This window comes from Aquila chrysaetos, chromosome 10 (assembly GCF_900496995.4).
Source record: "Aquila chrysaetos chrysaetos chromosome 10, bAquChr1.4, whole genome shotgun sequence".
Taxonomy (NCBI): Eukaryota; Metazoa; Chordata; class Aves; order Accipitriformes; family Accipitridae; genus Aquila; species Aquila chrysaetos.
In genome coordinates this window covers 33,112,484-33,133,107 of record NC_044013.1, presented here as the reverse complement: position 1 = coordinate 33,133,107, position 20,624 = coordinate 33,112,484, and the positions used below count along the sequence as shown (strand labels likewise).

Sequence of the window (20,624 nt, the reverse complement as noted above, 5' to 3'; positions counted from 1 at the left end):
CATTTTCATGTACCCCATGATCTCCTGCTATTGATGATGATGGTTATAGCATTATTCTTAAACACAAGAGATCTGGAAGACAGGTTCAGATGTGTGCTTGCCTTGACCATTACTGTCAGGAGGATGCAGATGCTGGCAGATTGGATCAGACTGGTGGTCCATCTAGTTTAGTCTCCTGTCTCCTGCTTTGTTTTAGAAATTGTTTTAGGTTCTGAGGCATTAAAATGTACATCTCCTTCAGCCACCTAGTCGTCAATATTATGGTTACTCTGCAAGTTCTCATTATTCTTGATCTCAGAGCTGCCTTGTGGCACTGAGTTCCACCGACTGGGTTAGTTCGTTCATTTGTGAAAGGAATGATTGTCTGTTCTCTGTGTATTTTCTCTAGATGTTGTTCTGGAAACCTGTTTTCTGCTGGGTTTCAACTAACTACTTTTAGTACTGCCTTTATCATTATTCTTGAACTATTTCTTTTTTTAAAGGTCATGGGTTTCTCTTTTTCCTTGTTGGTTCATTTTGGGCGCTCCTTCTTCCTTAACTGTTCTTGTTTCAAACCACCTTCCGGGAAAACATCTTTTAAAACAACCAGTCCAGCCCTTAGCTATGAAGCTAGACAATCTTCTCTGATAAGCAATACTATTTGTATAAGCAATGCAATTTGGAGAAAATTGTTTTAGTTTTATGGAACTGTTTTAAATTCCTCTGCCATCCACACAATCGCCCTGGCTTTTATTTTGTATTAGAATTTTCGTTCTCATTATTTGCTATTCTTACAAATGCACTGTATGAGCAGGGTTGAAACAATAACAAAAAGGCTTTTTTTGCCATTTCTCTTGTTTTTTTGGCATTCCCAGATCAAACTCCTTCTAAAATAAAAATAATGGTCTGCAAGACAGACATTCTGCTATTTTAAACTACCCATCTCCTAAAAAGATGCTAATCCCAGAAAGACACATTTGCCTCTGCTAAGCATCTTACGTGGAGTAGTCTTAAAAATTCCATTTTTAAAGCTTAATGCCAAAACACTGTGCAAATTACTCTTGCTAGAAGCAAGGTTCTTGCCATGTCCTCAAGCAATGAATTACGTCCTGATTTTCAAGTTATTTCAAAATATCCTTTTCAGATAGGTATGCCAGGGGCTAGTCCTAAGAAAACCCCTTTTAGTGTTTGTACGATTGCAAATTTTATTTTGCTCCAATGCCGAATGGTGATACAGAAATTGCAGTTGCTGCTTTTGGTCTGTGTTAACCTTTCTCTCTTCATCATTTAGGAACAGAAAGCTTTTGGTATCTGTCTCAAATCAGAAGATTATAGGTCTGTTAGTACATGTTTAAGAAGTACCCTCTCTGTGGGTGTTAATAACTGAGAGTATCCAGTTGAGGACACTAGTCATTAACCTCAAAAACAGTGACTCAGCAAGGTACCAGAGCGCAGTAGTGCCTATAAGAAAAAAAAAAAGGCAAAAAAGAAAAAAAAGCGGCTATTTTCTCACACCAGATGCTAGGCAAGATGTATTTCTAGAGGAAAAGCTAACAGGCAGCCTAAGAACAAATGTGCAGGGAGGTCTGTGGTATCCTTCCCGGTAAGATGTCTTGAAATACTCGTCTGGAGGCAAGAACACACTGGAGAGAGAACTTCCTGAGTGTCTGAGGTTTTGTGTAACAGTCAGGCCTACCTGCCCTCCCTCCCAAATCAACAGAGGTTGGTGGAAATGCTCCTGCTGGATCAGTCCCAGAAAAGGGAAAATTTGCTTATATTGTACCCAAGAAGGTGACCAGTGATTTCTAATGCTTGATATAAATATTATGCAGAAGAAAAACATTTTCCAATGGAGGATGAGTTAGATGGATGGTTTTTAATCTTATTTTTTTCAGTAGACATGCAAATCTAGGGATTTGTTTCTACAAAGAATGTAAAATAAATCACGTATCATTTCTGTTTTCCACATATGTGCATTCAAGAAGAAAACAGACTGAGCAGACTTTCAGCCACGCAATGAATGTCTGCAGAAACGTATCCGACTACAGGTCTCTTAAGTCACTTTAATGGTGATGGATGAGCAGGAAACTATAATCAATTACATTGCTCTGAAAATTACATAGTTATTTTCCAAAAAAACCCAACAGGTAACAGTTGTTTCATACAGTACAGCTTAATATTTCTCGGAAGACAGAGACCTTGTAATATTTGAGCTTGCCTGTACACACAAAATTGTATCACTTCAACAATACTTCTGTATAGTCAGATTATATAGATCTGGCAGGCAGCTATAAGTGAGACAGAAGAACCCAAAGCAAGATGGAGAAATGCATTTGTTAAACAGAAAAAAAATCTGAACAGGGAGATCTAAAGTCAGATCTAGGAGGTGATGTTCTCTAGCTTGATATTTGAGAATGTTTAAAAACTAGCCATGTGCCTCTGCAATGAGCAGTGTGGCCTTCTGTAAGGTACACGCTCTCACACTATCCGATTACTGACAGTTTTGTGCTTCCTCCTCTGCTGGTTCGCACCCATACACACCAGCTTAAAAGTCACTGGATACCGTCCAGGAGATGTGTGGAGAGAGGTGGCGAAGATGTCATTTGCCTTCTGGATGGAGAGGGTGTATCTGATTCCCAGTATTTAATGTAATCACTTAATACTCATAGAAAATATATTAAGAGTATTACTTGATCGGTGGCCTAAGTTAGGGTACCGAGTAAACAACATTATACAGTCAAGCAGAGCACCATCCCCTGAGAGTCAGAGCAGCCTAGAGGGAGACTATTGGAAAAATACACACTGATGCTCTCAGCCTGTGTTCGTTCCCCTTGCTGTGGCCCTTCTTGCTATCTCAATGGAGAAATGATTAGCAGCTACAGGAGGCAGCAAGAGGCAGATTTGGTTCTTGTAAAGATGCAGTACTAAATGATTTCCCTTTCACTTCCCCCTCCCCCAATATATTTCAAACTATGCAATAGCCTGATCATCTGGTAGCCAGAGGAAAACCAGTGCTGTGCTTCCAGAGCCCCTCTTCTCTGTCCTGAACATCAGGACTCCACAGGTTTGATTCTGTTCCCCACCTTGCTCCTCCTCTATCCTCCTTCCTTCCTAGCAAACCTCCTAATCCTCCCAGGTCTCTGCTCCTAATGCTTTCCCACTAAAGCCAGACCGAGCAGCTTCACACACTCTTCTCCTTCCACGCCTGTTTCCTCAGCCACTTCCCCTGGGCAGGAGACAGAAGCATCAAGTGAGAAGAGCGACCATAAGAACAAGATCAAGAAGTAAATTTCTAAGTTCCACAGTCCTTTTGGTCCTGAGGTGACGTGGGCAATATGCCCTAATGTGGCCCCGCCACATGACTGCGGTGGGAAACCTGAAGAGGGGAGACAAGAAAGCCGAGGGCGAAGATGGCAAATGGCCACACACCCACATGGGAAGGGCAGAGTGGAGGACAGGTTAGCTGCAGGTGGCCAAACTCCATCTGAGCAGTCCGTGGCTGTGGGAAGCCCCGGTTTGTTTTGTCTGCAGACCCACCACCTGTGTGGTGGCAGCCATGTTGGGGTGTCGCCCTGGCAGCGGCCACAGCCCCGGGCTCCAGAGGCAGAGGTGTGCGGGTTCCTGCCACGGGACGTCGGGAGGAGGATGCAAGCCCACCACGTCCCTGGGCAGAAGGCAGGCCTGGGCACACAAGGCTGCGCAGGGGCTGGCGCAGCACCCACCAGCAGCTGAGGCGGTGAGGGAGGACCACCTGAGGTAGCTCCGGGCTGCGAGGGAAGGAGAGAGGGCAGGAGGAGAAGGGCTGGGCACGAGGGGCAGAGAGGGAGTGGAGGAAGACGGGACGGCCAAAACTGAGGAGAAAGTTGGCGGGATGAGGAGGAGAAGCTGCCGGTGAGAAGGGCGTGAGGCAGACGAGGGCCACGGAGGGCAGCGGGACGGGGCGAACGGCGGGGGTGGGGCGCCGGCCGCCCGCCCGCCACCGAGTGCGCAGGCCCTGCGCGCATGCCCGCAACTTATTTCGCGCGGCCGGGGCGCCGCATTTCACGCGGCGCCGAGCGGGGAGCGGGCGGGGCGGCGGCGGCGGCAGCAGCAGCCACGTGACCGGCGCGGGCGCGGGGCCGGGCGGCCGCTGGGGGCCAGCACCGCCATCCGCCCCGCGCCGGCTGCGCGGCCGCTGGGGACTCGGCGGCGGCGGCGGCTGCTGCCTTCCGCCAGGCCGGGGGGGGACCGGCCGGCTGCCGCCTTCTCCCCCGCGGTGGGGGAGAGAGGCGAGGGAGGCAGCGTCGGGAGCGGAAAGCACACACCGGTGCCGTCCCCACTGGAGCGTATTTGAGCCTCAGCACCACCTCTGTATTTTTTATTATTATTGTTGTTGTTGCCGTTTTTGGGGAGGGGGGCAGCCTCCTCTCCGCTCGGATCTATTGTCACCATCACCAGCACCCCCCTCCTCGCCACAATTAATCCGATGAATTTGCCATGATTGATCCGTATTAATAGCTGGGGTGGGTGGGCGTGTTTTGGGGCGCTTTTTTTCTTCCCTATTTTTCTTTCTTTTTTTTTTTTTTCTTTTATTGTTTGGTTTTGGTTTTGGAGGGGCCGGGCTGGGATCCGATCTCCACTCCAGAGTCCATCCCTGGTCGGTGCCTGAGAAAATTGCATCTGGATGCATCGTTATTATTATTATTGTGTTTGATCCAGGGAGATAAAGGAGGAGGGGGAGAGGAGTGCGTGTTCGTGGGGAGGGGAAGGCTGCACCCTTCCCTGCACACACACACACACACACACACACGCACGCAGAGAGAAAGAGAGCTCCATACATCTATATATATACATATATTTTCCCCCCCCCCCCGCCCGGAACTTATTTTAGTTGGGGAGGAAAGGAAGAAAGAAAATAAATTTTGTGCAAGGAAATACTCTCAGCTCCCTCCTTCCAGCGGGTCTCTCTCCTTTCTTTATTCCCCCCCTTCTCTTTTTCTCCTCTCTTTCGAAGATCCTCGCCCTCCCAGCCCCTTGATCAAAGCATTCCGCTATTCTGATTTATTGCCTGCTTGGTGAGGCTTTTTTTTTTTTTTTTCCTTTCTCTCTCTCGCCTTTTTTTTTTTTTTTTTTTTTTTTTTTTTTTTTTTTTTTTTTACAAAGGCGACCTGAGATCAGCCATTACTTTCCTTGGCTCGCTTATAGGAATCTCTTACATTTGGTGCTTGCTGCTGGTGGTGGTGGAACCGCACTCGGATTCTTTCATCCCCCCCCACCCCCTTGCTGTCCTCTCCTCCCTCCCTTTCTCCTTCCCTCTCTCCCTCCCTCCCTCCCCCGTTATTCCGCCGGGGGAGCCGGATTTGTGGCTGCGGTGGGGCGGGGGGGGACGAGAGCGAGAGGGAGAGCCGGCGAGAGACATGGATGGCCCGGCGCGATGCAACGGGCTTCGGAAGAAGCGGCGATCGCGGTCCCAGCGCGACCGGGAGCGGCGAGCCAAAGGCGGGCGGCGCGGCTCTGCCGCCGGCGGGGCCGCCGGCCCCGGGGCCGCCGCGGCGCTCTCCTCCTCGGGCTCGGAGAAGGAAGACAATGGGCCCCCGCCGCCGTCCCGGCCGCGGCCCCCCCGGAGGAAGCGGCGGGAGTCCTCCTCGGCCGAAGAGGACATTATCGACGGTTTCGCGATGTCCAGCTTCGTCACTTTCGAGGCGCTGGAGGTAGGAGCGGCGGCGCTTTGTGTGCGCCTCATTGTGTGGGGGCAGCGGCGGGGGGAGCCCCCGCAACACCGACCCGGACACCTTCCCCCCCCGCTCGCCCCTTTACCCCCCCCCCCCCCCCCGGCCGGCGCCGCCGGGGGTGCCCGCGGGGGCGGTCCCGCCGCCCCTTCCCCGTCCCCCTTCCCGTTGCCCCTCCCCTCCCTTCCCTTCCTTCCGCCTAGCACCTTCCTCCTGGCCGCCTCTCCCGCTTTCGTCTTTTTTCTCCGCGCTCTTCTTGTCCCTTTTCTACCCCCCCCCTCCCCCCCGCCACCCGGGCGGGAGCGGGTTTCGCGCCTCCCCCCCGCGGTCTCCCGCGCTCTTCCCCTCCCCTCCCCCGGATCAAACTTTTCTTGCGCCGCGGTGTCCCGGCGGGGCCGCCCACTCGTGTCCGCGGGGCGGCGTGGGCCGCGGGGGAGGGGTGTGTGTGTGTGCGTGTTGGGGGGGGGTGGTGTATGTTTCTTTTCTCGGTCTCGCCCACCGCGGGTGGTGCTGCTGCTGGGTGGGGGGCGCCCGTCCTGCCGCTTTCCCTGCCGGCCTGTCACGAGTGGGCCCCGCGATGGGCGGCGCGGCCTCCCACCCCACGGGGGACACTAGTCATCCCCCCCGCCCCCAAAAGCTGAAGGAAGGGGTGCGGGGAAGCAGAGACCGGGCCGGGCGGAGGGAGGCGCCGCCCGGGAAGCCCCCCACGGGGGGTGCTTCCCGGCCGCCTCCCTCCGCCCGGCCCGGTCTCTGCCCCCCCCCCCCGTGTACCTTCTACCCACCCACCCGCGACCGTGGAACCGCTTGTCAGCCCGGCCAGCAGCATCGTGGTGGGAATGCGGGCGTGCAAAGGGAGCTCCGGCCAGTTTGTTTGAAGGGCTTTGTTGTTTATAACTTCTGCTCCGGAGAAGTTTGCCGTGGCGAAAAGCAGATTTATTTGGGTTTATGTGCGCTGGAGTCACAACTGGAACGATTATGAACTGTCAAAATAAATGCAGAGATGAAGCTGATTGTTTAACAAAAAAATCTGTGTAGCTCTTAAGCTGTTTAAATATTTAGCTAGGAATACTTAGTGGCATTTTCAGGGTTTTGGGGGGATTTTGTTTCTTTCCTTTTTTTTTTTTATTTGGAGCCAAATTTTGTCCTTGGTTACACCTGCATCTGTCCAGACTAACGCCTCCAAGAGAACTTATTCTGGTGTAATTGAAGGGAGGATTTGTTCACTTTAACAAACCTCCACATGGTTGGTGTTAGACTCGTGTAAGCAATAACAAGCCAATGCTGAGGTAATGACGAGACTCAATTTTACCACCATTTCTCACCTGGTGAGCCCATCCACAAGTGCCCTGCTCAAACCAGAGACAGGAGGAGTGTGAATACACGTTTGTCAGCAAGAGTGAGATTTGCATGCTTCTGTTTCGGACAAAATTCTGTTCTTCCTCAAACAAAGCCCCAGTTTGTGTCGTTAGGGGTTTTATGGGAATACGGACTTGAGAATTTGGCCATAGTCCTTTTTGGAGGGGAAGTGAAGAGCAAGTTTTATGGTCAGAACTTGGTAGGGCATTTTCTAAAATGTCTTTATTCTGTTTCGCTTCTTACTTGTTTATTTTCCACTTGAAAATAATTGCTGTGTTCTGTTCTCTTTGCAAAGCCAAGAATGGCTACTACTTGCATCCTGTTATAATCCTGTACCACTAAAAAGGAGCACAGAAACATTACCCAGTTCTGCCAGCTAATATCACATTCAGATAAAACAATAGCTCGCACACTGAGACTTGACATACTTTTAATGTTCATGTGATAGGTGGCACATTTTGACCTAACGATTTCATGCTGCGTTGAGAAATAATGTCACAAAATCATTGTTAGGTGCTTTTTCCTGCAGCTCTGTATGCATGTTGAGAAAGTTGTTTCTGAGGATCAGAGGGAGATGAAGGTGTCGTAAGGCACAAGCCCAACGTGGCAGGAATTACTGTGTATGTTGCGTATAGCTGCCTGAAGTTTTTATTGTGATTTTAGTGTTGGTGAGGAGGTTGTGAGTGGCTGGTGGAGTGAGATGTCTCAGCCTTGGTGAGATGTTTAGGTGTTAACGTGCTTGAGTTGAGACAAGAAGCCTTGGGTGCTATGGAGAGATGCCCCGGTGTTTATACATCTCACAATTGGGGTCTGCCCTGGCTCGTTGGAGGACATGGAGGTTTCTCCCCAGGTTCCAGAAGACACTGGTTTGCACAAGTCACAAGATTGCTCCAGCCCAGGCTTTGTGCTTGAACTTCAGCCTTTTCTCAGGCTCAGCACAGCTGAAAGTGTGCTGAGACAGAGAATTTTGTCTGCTTGATGTGAAAAACAGTGAGAACCAAAATGCAGAACATACCGCTAGAAGATCTATGCCCGCGGTGCAGAAGAAGGGAAGCAGGCAGGTGGTGGCCCGCGCAGGAGGCGGTAGTCACTGCTGAGGGATGAGGCTGAGCTCTCTGCTTATGAGGACATCTTTGCAGCAGTAGGTGTGCGAGTTGGGTGGATGTGAGGTGTCACCCCAGGATATTGTTATGAATGCTGTATATAAAGTTGCAAACAAGAATTTCCATATAGCTTTGTTTTACCTGGCCTTTACTAAATGCTTTTTGTTGGGATGACTGAAAAAGCCCAAGTTGCACAAAATACCAGGTTGCGTGAAGCCCATAGATGGCAAGGGGACACAGGTGCTGCACAAGAGGAGTACACATCCCATGGCCGCTGTAGCTTCAGTAGGAGTCATCCATGTCTGTTATAGTTATGTTGATAAAAGTTCCCATCCCTTGAAGCAAAGCTATCTTTTTAACCAGCTCCCACTCTCGGAGCTGCTTTTCTGTCCAGGTGTCAGTAGCCTTCTCATGCTTCTCAAGTGTAAATTGCTTGGTGTAGAAATAGAGGCCATCTGCTTCTAGTTATCTGTCTCTGGGTTTATGGCAGCCTGTACCTTGATCTCTCTAATGTTTGCACGGGGAATAGAGGGGAAGAGGGAGTTGAATGAAGACAGTGGGTTCTCATTGTTGATGGTTTCTTTTTTTTCCTTGGAGTGACAGTCAAGCAAATCCAGTGTCATTGCAGATGTGGCCAGACTGATCCTCACCTGGCCTTGCTAGACTTTGGTGTCGCGATGTGCAGTGTAGGCCTGTCCCCTACACTGGGGAGCATCTTGGAGCTTTGACCTTCAGAAACCAGCACTTATTTTGTAGTTAAGCAGCTGAGATGTGGTCCTACAATTTGATCTGATTCACCAGATCCTCCTGTGAGTAGCCTTGCTGGGACTAACAGCAGCAAGCTTTGCAGTTTACTCCAGAGCAATTACTCACGCATCACTTCCCTGACCTCCCAAAATCTTCCAGCCTGTAAAAAGAGAAAGGCAGAGATGCCTGGTACCTGTGTTAGTGTGATCGGTGTCTTGTCAAGCTGACGGCTTTCCCCAGCTTGATGTAGCCCATCCTGCACCGCTGGTGTGTTTGTTACCAACAGTAATAGCATGAAGTTCTCCAAACCCAGGTGGGCATTTTGGACACCAGTTTGACAGAGAAAAGGCATTTCTCAAGACATGACACATCAGTCTGTTGGAGTGACTTTTGCCATGGTGTGTTCTGGCAGTGCTGGTGAGGAGGTTTCTGCGGAGCTCTCTGGTGAGGTGAGATTTCGCTAAGATGTTTGTCTCCCTCCTACCCCCTGGTGCATAGGACTCCGGGCAGGAGATGGACGTGACATGGCTGTTGACGTGCCGTGGTGAAGCTGGTTTACTGTGATGAGAAATGAAATCTGACCTGAATGTTAAGACAGCTTAAAGCCTGAGAAGTACTTGATGTTTCCTGAGTCAGCTCTGACCATCCCTATGGAGTAAGCAGTTAGTTTCAGGTTTTCTGAACACTGAGTAAGGTAATGAGTTTTTTCTGAGGATGTTTGTTTAGCTTCAACTCAGGCAGTTCATCTGACAAGCCTGAAATGGGACACAGATATTTATAAAGCACAGACAGAAGCGGTGTGGGGCGGGAAGGAGGGGGGACTTGCATTTAAATGGGGATTCTTGTTTCATAAAACAGGCACAATTTCTCACCGTGTGTTCGCTGAGCTAATTTCTGTTCAGTCTGTTTTGAGACCATGCTAAATTATCGTCAGGTAAAGCCCAATATAATTAATTACAAATGAGAAATGCTGACAAATATTTGTCAAGGAGCTGTTTAATGAGCTTCAAATTCTGTGTCAGATTATTCCATCCACCTAGTGTAAATAATTTTTAAGCAATTGTTCCACCGCGTTTGTGTGATTTAGGCAGATGTTAGCTACGGCAGTTTTACATGTTGGACAGATAATACGAGACTAGATGAAGTAAAGCTTAACAGCTGATGTGGGCTTTAAAATAGAGACACTACTGTTACACAAACAAAATGTGGAAGTAACAGGAAGGTTTTGAAGATACTGTGGTCTCAGTTGTGTGTCTGTGTGTAGTGACAGTGTAGCTCTGTGTATGCATTTGAATGCAGGAATTTGCTTTAATAACTGTTGTGTGATACCCATCGCTAGGCATGGCCCACTGAAAATAGAAATAGCTTGGCTGTGTGACAGCAGAAGCTTTGAGCTGGACACCAGAATGACTGCCTTGCAGCGTGGTTTTCCTCCCCAAGTCATTCTCTTCTCACCAGCCTTTTAGCTGGCCTGATTAGCCTGTTTACTTGAATCCTCGGAGATTTCAAGCAAGTTTGTTGTGCCTTGTCTCTATCCCTTCATATTTCAAAAGGAATTTGATCTTCATGCCTTACCGCAGCAGCATCATAACATCAGGTGTTTGTTCAGTGCTGTCAGCAAATCTTGGTAGCCCTTCTTTGTGTTTATTGACTGCTTAGATGCTTAGGTGTTTGTCCTAGTCTCTGTTTGCACATGCAAGTCTGCAGATTTAGACCAGCAGAGAAAAGAAGGGAATAACTAAATGAAGGTATCTGCGGATGGTGAGTGGCATTAGGTTTTGTGTGACACTGGGATATCATACGAAGTGATGTGCTTATTATTTTCACTGTGTATTTAGAGGAAACAGTAAATTGACCTGAGATCAAATTGCAAGATAACCTTGACAGAGCAACTGAATCTCTGATGAAAACGCTCAGCGACCAGACCTGAAAAAACAGTAACCCAAACTGAAAGTGGGAGTGAAAACAATAGGATGCATATTGTACAAAAGGAACCTCTTGGGTAATTTTTGAAACCTATGTTACTATCATTTGGGCACCTGAATACTTTTAAAATACTTAAAAATTACTTTTAAAAGCCTGATATGTTTCTGGGAGGCAGAGCACCTGCAACTCCCACTGACTTCAGTAGCTATTGGAGAGCTGAAACCATCTCTTTGGGCAGATAATGAGCGAGGATTGTGATTGTTGCATAAATGTTCTTTTAAGCTCCTGAAGGTAACAGTGTAATGAAGGTGGGGATTTTTACCGTTCCCATAGGTGGTGGTAAGAGGCACAATGGCCTTGAGTTGAAGAAGGAAGAGTTTAAACTATAAGGACAAGTTCTTTAGATAAATGTGATTCAAGTAGTCTCCACTGGCCCTGCTCTTTTAAGATTAACATTAATAGGAATTATGCCACATATCAATAGCACAAAAGACACCCTTATCCTTCTTTATCTTGGCATCTTTTTTTTACTGCTATTTGGGTGAGAAAGTAAGCCCTTTCTCATTAAGTATCTGGGGCCTCTGCTGGGATGAGGGAGTGTAAAGAAACAGGTTTATAAAATAAAGGTAAAGGATCAGGAACTTGGAAGGAAAATGATCACTAGGGGAAGGAAAATGATCACTAGGGAAAGGCAAAAAAAAATCAGCAGAAAGATATCCAGGGGCTGAGTAATTGAAAGATTGAGTTACAACGCTGAGATCAATAGAGAAGTATCAGGGACTGGATGGGAACACTGAGAACTAGAGGGGTGTGTTGTTACCTAAAGTGGAAGTTTCAGGAAAGATCCATTGCTATGTATGTAAATGCTCCATGGTGAGAGCCCTGCCATCAGTATTGAGGAGGAATACTCAACAAAATCTGTCCCCACTTAAAAAGTTGTTAAACCCGGTAACTCTTGAGCTGGGAGAAAGGCAGAACGATTCTTCACTCAATGAGATGGTCCCCTGTTTCCCCCCTGTCTCTGCTACTAATTTTTTTTTTTTTTTTTAAGGACTGTTTCTATCAGTTTGAGTGGAAGACCCTACCACATTACACCGGGGGTCTGACCTGCAGCCTTGTAATTATCTGCAGCTAAATTAGAAGTTTAATCTTTGTTCTGAGCAACAATAAGTTGAGTCAGATAGGTTTTAAAAATAGCCCAAGCTCAAGTTTAGTGAAGTCTCAAATGCAATTAATAAAAAGGTAATGGAGTTAGGAAGTTGTGGGCTGAAATGTGGAAATGTTTAACTCTCAGTTTTCCTTTACTTGAAGTGCAGTGCTTTGCTGAGGCAACGTCGCCTTGGTTCTGCGAGGGGAAATTGCTTCCAATGTTTCCCTGTGTTCTTGTACATCATCCTTATGATTTATCAGTTCAGTATCTGTGTTCTTGTTGAGATTTGGCTCAGCATGTGCCACAAATTACCAGCTGTATGCATTTTTTGTATAGTCAGTTTGTTGTCATTTTGACTCGATGCCAAGCCATGGTGAAGACCACTTCAGAACATCATAGTCCTCTAAACTCCTTTGTTGTAAAATGGATATGAAAATCCACTTTGTAAGTAACGAGAAATGGCTAATGCAGGTAGGGATTTGTTTTGCTGTAACAGCAGAATGTGCAGTGGCAATTTGTCAGATCTCCAGCTCAGCTCTGCTGTGCTATTTGCCTTTAAATAGTGTGTTACCTTAATATCTTGAGATTTTTCTCCTTGTATCTTGGCAACACTACTGCTGCTGAAGTTCACACACTCATGCGATGGAGAGAGAAGGTTTTAACCAAAAGGGTAAAGTATTTAGTCTGGTAAATACTATAGGAAGGAGTTTTGGTTCTGTCCTGCTCTGTGCAGGAGTGGTGGAATAAAAGTCAGCAGAAGCAGCAGATTATTCCTTGGCACTGCACATATTTTTCTGTTTGTGTGTGTTTGCCTATCAGTTTTAATTTGATCATGTTGCATGACATAGGCTCCATGTGGATTTGCTTGGTATTTGGTGTGCATCGTTGTCCTACTGGTTTTAAAATCTCCTGAGACAAAGACGTGGGAGCTGTGCAGAGGTGTATTGATATCTGATGCGCCCAAGTTCCTGGCTGTCCAAACTTCAGATTGTGTAATGCTGGCTGATGCACATATTACTGATATGATTAATATCCCAAGTCCAAATGGGAATAGTTACTCCACAGCCACGCGGGAGATCAGTTTGGTGTTCTCTCCAGAAATGGTTGCCCTTTAATCTGTCTCACATGTGTTTGCCAGCTTCCCAAAGTGGAAGTTGCTTCTCCTCTAGAATCAGTGCTTCTATAAATTGCCTCTTTTCGTACTTTAATTTGGTAGCAAAGGGGATTTACTGGTTTGGGAATAAAACCATCGCCAACCTGTCTTCCCCATCCACAAGCCCAGGCTTGTCCTTTGTTGGATGAGCTCATGCAAACAAGCAAACATCTTCAGCCTTTGAGACATGCCCTGTGCTGAGCATCGTTTGAATGAGACCATCTGGGGCAGGTTTGTGGATGCTGCAGGATGACAGTGCACACCTCAGTTGGAGAGGCAGATAGAGGTAGGCAGCAGGAGGTTCTAGGTTAGATTAACTTTTAGGTGGCGGAAGTTCTGGAGAGGTACTCCTTGTGTTGCAGAGTAATTGTAACAGAGTTGTGTCAGACTTCAAAACATGTTTTACACTCCCATGCAATCAAACAGTGCTCAGATCCAGGACTAAATTCATGAAAGTTTGTGAGAAGCCTTGTTCCATAATAGGCTGACTATGAGAGGGACAGGTTTTTAGAGGAGAGTATGTAACAGTGATAATATCTGGTGCAGATACCCCCTTACCTGCCAGTGAAATCTGCAAGCCATTATCACCTTTTATTCCCTACATGCAGGTACAAGTTACCATGTCCCAGGCGACCCACCCTCGGGACTTGGGGTGACCCAGCTTGCAGGTTGCTCTGGAGTGTCCTATAGCTGCTGTTAACTCGCCCTCCCAGTATAGTAAAGGCATTTTCATTTCCTTGCCCGTGAAGTGGAAACAATGAGACAGAAGTGCTTGCCACTGACTTCTCCTGGACCACACGCAGGTGGCTCTCAGGCACGGGAGAGCGGTTGCCCTGGGTATGAAACGTGTGTGGTGTAACTTCTCCCTCCTGGCAAGTTTTGACAGCCCATGTTTTGCTGTTTGTACACCATTTCCTATTGCTGAGGCTTAGATGAGTTACAAACACGGTGATAATTGCTCAAGACATTGATTTTTGTTTATTTTCGCTCTGGAAGTCCTAAGTGATCTGAGACCTTTCAGTCTGAGAATCTGCTTCAGGTTTTTGAGACCTTTTATTAAGGGATGGTGGGAACGGAGGAGAGGTGTTCAAAGGACTTGGCTCATTGCTATGAAATGGGGATGTCCAACTGGGGGGCTGTAAGCTCTGTTGTTTACCTGGCTCCTGACCACTTTTGTCACCTTCATCTTGGCTTCTGCACATCCATGTGCTTAGCACAGTATGTCTCTGGAGGGTGCCATGAGTATCCTTCAAGGGTTCTCCAGAAACTGGCATCTGGTCCCCAGCTTCCAGGAGGCCCAGGGGAAGGAGCTGGGAGGTGCCATTGTTGCAAGAGCTGGGTAACACAAGCTCTCCAGCTTGCTCCAGAGCTGACCAGATGTGTTGAACGGCCAGGCACGATGCAACATCCATCGGAGCGGGCACTGATGGAGGGCTGAGGCAGCGAAAGTGGTTTTGACCTCCAAGGAGTCTGTGTGGTGAGAAGGCAAGTGAAGAAGTGCTGCTGTTGGGGACAATTTATGTTGTAACTCTGTTAGTGTTGCGGGTTTTAATGCACGTCAAGGGCACTTTGACCTTTGAATGGAATCTTTTGGTATGAAATTGTGTCTTTTCTCCTCTCTTTTCTTCCCTTAAAGAAAATTCAAAATAAATACTGAAAATCAAAGCCGTCTGTTTTGAGGGGACCAAATTGCCTCTCTTTATTTTATGTGATTTGGATATTACTGAACGATTAAAAGTCCTAGTAATTTTTACTGGCTGGCTATTGTGCTTGTAGGCAGTGACTCTTCTAGCATTAGTCATTTTAACTATGGAAAAAAATAATAAAAATGCAATTAATGTGGCTCAACAGCTGAGTCTGCTGGACTTAAAAAAAAAAAAAGAAAAAAGTAAATTTTAATGAGTTCTGGGATCAGAAAGATACATCTGGTGGATGGATTTGCCAAGTTTTCAACCTCAGAATGTGTGTTGAAAAACTCAGTGAATTATGTAGCTACAAAAGTGGATCTTTGCATGTTTATAAGACCCTCAGTGCAATCTCCTTATTTTTGCCTAATGACAAACAGACATTCTCACAGAGGCGCAGCCCAGAAAGACACACATGTGCTGAAACAGCTTTGTAAGCTGATAGTATTTGTATCAGAATGCTGCTACTAGTGAAGGAATTTTGGAGGATCCATTAAATATAGTGGAAAAAAATATCATGGTTTTGGATAAAAGAAAAGAGAAGGAAGGGAAAGGGGAGGGGGGGAGAGAGAGGAGAGGGAGCACTCAAACTTTAAATGTACATGATGTGTGGGCTAAGATATTGTGCCTCCACTGCTGAACCAGAAAATTTATAACAACTGTTTGTCATGTGTATGTATTTATAGCCATTCACATAATGAAGAAGTTTCATGAGGTTGTAATAACATATCAAGATGGATGTAATTAAAACAGAAGCAAATTGACACCTCTAGATTAAAGGCAAACTCTAAACTAATACACCTGTATGCTGTCACTTATGTATTAGTTGTCTGGGGCAGCATGCCAGATATGCAAATAAAAAGACATTGGCAAATTTCCTTGGATGTGCAGTTATGAAAAACCCAACTATTTAATCTTTTACCTAGCCCTGTTCAGGTTTGTAGCAACAGTAGAATTTATTAATTTGGTGTCACTGATGCTTCTTGATGTGAATGGGCTAAATGATACAAAGGGGTGGGGAAGGAGCAAGAAGAAATACAGAGCAGGTGACTGCTGGAGAATAATATTCTTTACAGTGGGACCCTTCCCTTAGAAAAGAAGTGTCAACTGGACCATTTCAGATCTGTCCTAACTCTTGAAACTCTAGAGGACTAAAGAGTCCTTGACATTGACTTTCTGTAGCATTTGAGCTCAGTTAAAGGCTTTTGAAAACTGCACTGTAACAACAGATTTTGGTTCTGTCATGCTGCAGGCGATTGGGGTTGCCAGTAAGGAAACTTCTCCTAAAATTTGTATGTTTCAGATATACTGGCACAATTCAAATCTGATGTAAATCATTACTGAGTCTGTGAAATGGCTATAAAGTATCTTAGCCATTTTATAGAATAGTATTTTTCAACTTGTTTCAATTTGCAGAAGCCTAAAATTTTTCTCGTGGAGTTATGAACACCTGTATAGTGAATTTAAGCCTGCAGTCAGTAAGTTGGCTCTCTGAATTAATGCTCTTGGGGTTCTTAGAAGTAGTCTGCAAACGACTGATGTAAAATAGGCTATTGGTATGGAGCAGGAAGGGAATTATTTGCCTTGTTAGTTCCAGGCCTGTGAATGGAAGTACCAGCCTTGCTTTTGAGTAACTTGCTCCCCAGATAACCTGCATTCTTTTAAAAGCCCCAGGGATGGAAATAGGTCCTCACGTGGCTTGTGTATAACCCCCGTGGCTGGTGATCAGGGTTTTCTGTTAAACAGCTGATGCCGGTACCTCCATCTCCTCCCTGAGCATGGAAAAAATCTTAGCTTTTTTGGATTTGGTGGTGTTTCTCCTGGGAGCAGCTGTCCTAGAGACCCACAACCCTCGGCTGCTTCCAGTAACCTCTTCAGATGGTTGTAGACACTGGGGTTAGTAACGTTAATTTATAAGTAGATTGATACGACTGCAGGTCTGGAGAGCTCATTGAAGCCCCAAATTCTTGAATTCGGTTTTGAATTCAGGCGTGAAGTTCTGCGTCCCAGTCAGGGACAAACCAGAAGGAAATCCAGCCATCTGCCTTGCAAGGTGTTGTGGTCGCGGGCCCGCTCCTGCCTGCGGGTGCTGGGCGGTGGGCTGCCATTCTGCAGAGGTGGCTGCAAAACACTCCTGTTTTCAGGGAGCTGTCTGCGTAAAAGCTCCAATGGGCATGTTCTGTTATACTTTTTTTGAATTAAAAAGACTCCTTTTTTAGTACATCTGGACATTAAGGATCAATCGTAATGCGGTACATGGCTTCAAAGTGATTTCAAATGGTAGGATTTTTGTCTTCAATACTTCAACAACTTTTCTTCCACCTTTAATCTTTCATGAGCGGAAGCTTCAAAAGATAATTAGTAAAACATGCTTTTATCTGCATTTATCTCAAAACATGATTAATTTTTTAACTGCAATTACAGCAATCATTTCAAGTTTCCTCTATATTAATGAGTAAAGGATTTTTTTTGAGAGCAAGCAAGCGCCTAAATATGGCTATATTGGCCAAGTTGAAAGGTACACTTATGAGTGTGCTTTTTGTTTTCATTGCTAGGGATTGAATTTCCAGTTCCAGGAAGTAATATTTCACATGGATTAAAGTCTTTGAAATGCTCTTGCCTGGCTTCACTGGATCATTTGAGGAGCTGACAACGATAAGAGTTGGATCATGCACTTTGCAAGACCTGGCTACTGAATACCCAGTTAGACGTTCCCCTTATGTCAGTGCTTTTTTGCTCTGCACTGTGCGTGTGTGACTGGCAGTATATCCTCTGCATGCCGCTCTTGGCATTGAAATGCAAGATACACGATGCAGCCAGTTTGTTGTTAATGAATTGGCCATGAACTTATAAATTTTCAGCTTTACCATTTCTGTCTTTGTTATAGGCAACTTAAGGCATTTTTTTATTACTATTTCACTTCAGGGAGAAAGGTGTTCATGTCTGTTCCTGTCTTTATTGCTGGTCCTAATGTATGTAGGACTGTCCAACTGTCCTGCAGCCTGAATCCCACCTGTAGGTTAAGTGTGTGGCCCTTCAGGATTCTGTCTCTCTGGTTGTTTGTCCTCTGTGGCTCACCCCAGTGCCCCTAGAAAATCGTGCCACCGGCAGAGAGATATCCCAAAACAGGTATCCAGCCCAGAGCCTCCAAAAGCAATGGACCACTGCGGGGGATTACTGAAAAGAAACAGAATTAAAACCACTTTTCACTAGAGTACAGCCTTTGTGTAATTTTGCCCTGTGAAGGCTGCTCGTCAGCTCTGGCTCCTGCTTCTCCATGAACAGGAGGGAAAGATTTTGGGCTGGAGCTGTGGTTTTGCTGCTCTGTGCCTCCAAAGGGAGTAGGCAGAGAGCAGCCCTGAGGCTGCTGGAAGTGATGCTGGGGTGATGGCGTGGCCTCAGTTACCACAGCGAGGTAAACAGAGCAGACATTTGAAACTGTAGCTGTAAGAAGTGTAAGGGCCTGATTTTTCTGGTTTGTTTTTTTTTTTTTTTTGTTCCCTTCAGTTAGGCCCTAGTCCTGCATGTCAGAGGTGATTTGGAGTAAGCCTGCACGGCCTTGGTTCATGTCTGATTTTAGCTTCTAAATTGGGATTGCAGTTACCCTGCCCTGGAGTCTCTGGGGAGGTGGATGGGACGATGACTGCAACAGTGGATTGGGCAGCTGCGTAGGAAAGCATGCAAGTGTATAATCAGATTTCTGATAAAACCAGGTCTCTAAGTCCCTTGAATGGGTAGCTTTGCTGTGAATAGCCTCATAAGGTCTGCTGTGGCTGCTCTCTTTGTTTGGTACTCTGACAAAAAATTGCTCTGGTATCCTTGTTGGCATATTTTTACATCTGTTATCCATATTTTGGATTTGTTCTGGCTGCAGTCTTATTTTGTTTTGCAAAATCTACCTGGGATTGGGACAGAGATATATGTTTGCTAAGGTAGATTTGGAAATTGCATTGTTGAAATACAGCCCATATGGGCCATTGTAAAATGGTTACTGCAGCATATAATTGCCTTCACAATGATGTGCTTTGTCATTTTACTTCCATCTTCAAAGAGGCTCTCCTGTAGTCTGCTGACAGCAATGGTGGTATTAGAAAACATATGGATTTGTAAAGGCATTAAACTGTCTTTAGTTCAAGGATTAGATTACAGTGTTAGAGTATGGGTCACCACATTTTCATGTGGATAGGCTGCACTTGACTGTGTTGGTTTATGTTGTAGGTTAGGAAAGGGTTTGTTTATTTATTGAAAATATCTGACATAATATCCTTTCGAATACAGGGGGAAGGAGGCATCTCTCACGCCGCCGTACGCAATATGAGCTGCACCTCTGTCCCGGGCCATGGTCCCACCTCACCCTGCTTCGCTTGCAGGGCTTGGTCAGGGCTTGCCAGCCACACTGCCAAGACTTTCAAGAAGTCTGGGAGGGAAGTGCCAGTTACAACATGGAAAAATACACAGAATGTAAACCCCACAAAATTGTCTTTGAAATTTTAAGGTTTTCTTTTTTAGTCCTCTGTGCTGGGCTGCCACTCTGAATATTTTGGGTATTTGTTTTATGTTCGCATACAAAGGATGTGTTTACACTGTACAGCTCCACAGATTTCAGAGTATAGGGCAATCTGTTTGGCTTTTACCTTTTTTTTCTACTGTCACAGTTTCAAGTGTGGATTTTCTGGGGCAGGTTTGAGGTCTGCAGTGCCTCTCTCAGCAAAGGCCAGCTGTTGTGTTTGGGTTTGCGCAGGTCCCTCCCAAAACAACTCTTCTGATATCTCTTGTCCTTCAAACACACTCTTTAATTAAGATACTGAGCTGGTCCTTGGGAGATGTGAGTTTGTTTCTGTGTAAGCATGGTCGTCTTTCGTAACCTTGAAGCAATCACTCCCCTCCCAGTTCAGCATGGCTGTGTGAGCACCTGCTTTGTGGTTGTGCTGAATAAGGATGGATTTGGGCTTGGATCCATGCGTATGCTCATGGGAGGTGCTGTGTCCGGGCTTGTAGATTTGTGTTTCTTGACTGAGAAAAGCAGGCCTATGGGGACAATGCTGATGTGTGAGCTACTATTTAGTGTGAAGTCAAATATGTGCTGAGGTGTTGTCTTGAGCTAGAGCGTTAGTTTTGCTGTAGCTGAGTTTTCCTGTCTGCAAAATGGGTTTAATAATACTTTTCCTCTTTAGAGATTGCTTGGCTACTTAATTAGCATCTGCATGATGCTCAAATAGTAAGTGGTTAACATAAAATATCTACTTAATTTAACTGTAGGACATCAAAACACCAATGCTTATACACATTTAGCAGGGACTTGGCTAGAACACACTTAAACAACTGAAGGCACTTGTATTATTGTCAACCACCTTTTAAAATAAAGGTGTAATTTTGCCTTAAAATTGTTGACAGCAATCACTTTAAGGAAATCTGATGTGAAGGGCAACTCAGTGAAATTCTGATTAGTGCTTTATCTTTCTTTATACTGTTTTGATTATTAATGATTTAAAAGTTAGTGTTGCTTAGTTGTGGCTTGCTTCAGTTTTAAATCACTTACAACATTATCTGTCCCAGCAGTGGTGGATATCAAGGCTAGCTTATGGTAATATCTTTCCTTAAATCTATTGCAGAATAGGGAAGAAATTCTCATTCTACCTATGAGAAATGTTAAAGGATGTATTACTAACCCTGGCAGCTGTGACAGCGATAAACAAATTAGGTCTGTCATTAATGCCAGGGTCTGCAGGTGTAATATGTCATAAAACTGGTATAGCTCTGTTACTAACTGGCCTATAAAAATAATAAATAAATGCAGGTTTTTTTAATCCTTGTGTA

The 20,624-nt window shown here is 45.8% G+C and overlaps 1 protein-coding gene across 5 annotated transcripts in view; it reads left to right on the top strand.

Moving 5' to 3' along the window:
* The first annotated feature begins 4,825 nt into the window (after nucleotides 1-4,825).
* The window catches only part of AUTS2 (activator of transcription and developmental regulator AUTS2), an 806,450-nt gene continuing 790,651 nt past the window's right edge, over nucleotides 4,826-20,624 (top strand). The window contains exon 1 of one of the 5 annotated variants that reach the window (XM_030027825.2): nucleotides 4,826-5,669. In XM_030027825.2, the coding sequence (XP_029883685.1) occupies nucleotides 5,376-5,669 (294 nt within the window). In that variant the 5' untranslated portion in view covers nucleotides 4,826-5,375. The remainder of the gene's footprint in view (nucleotides 5,670-20,624) is intronic. The other 4 variants (XM_030027824.2, XM_030027827.2, XM_030027826.2 and 1 more) reach the window with 4 other exon arrangements.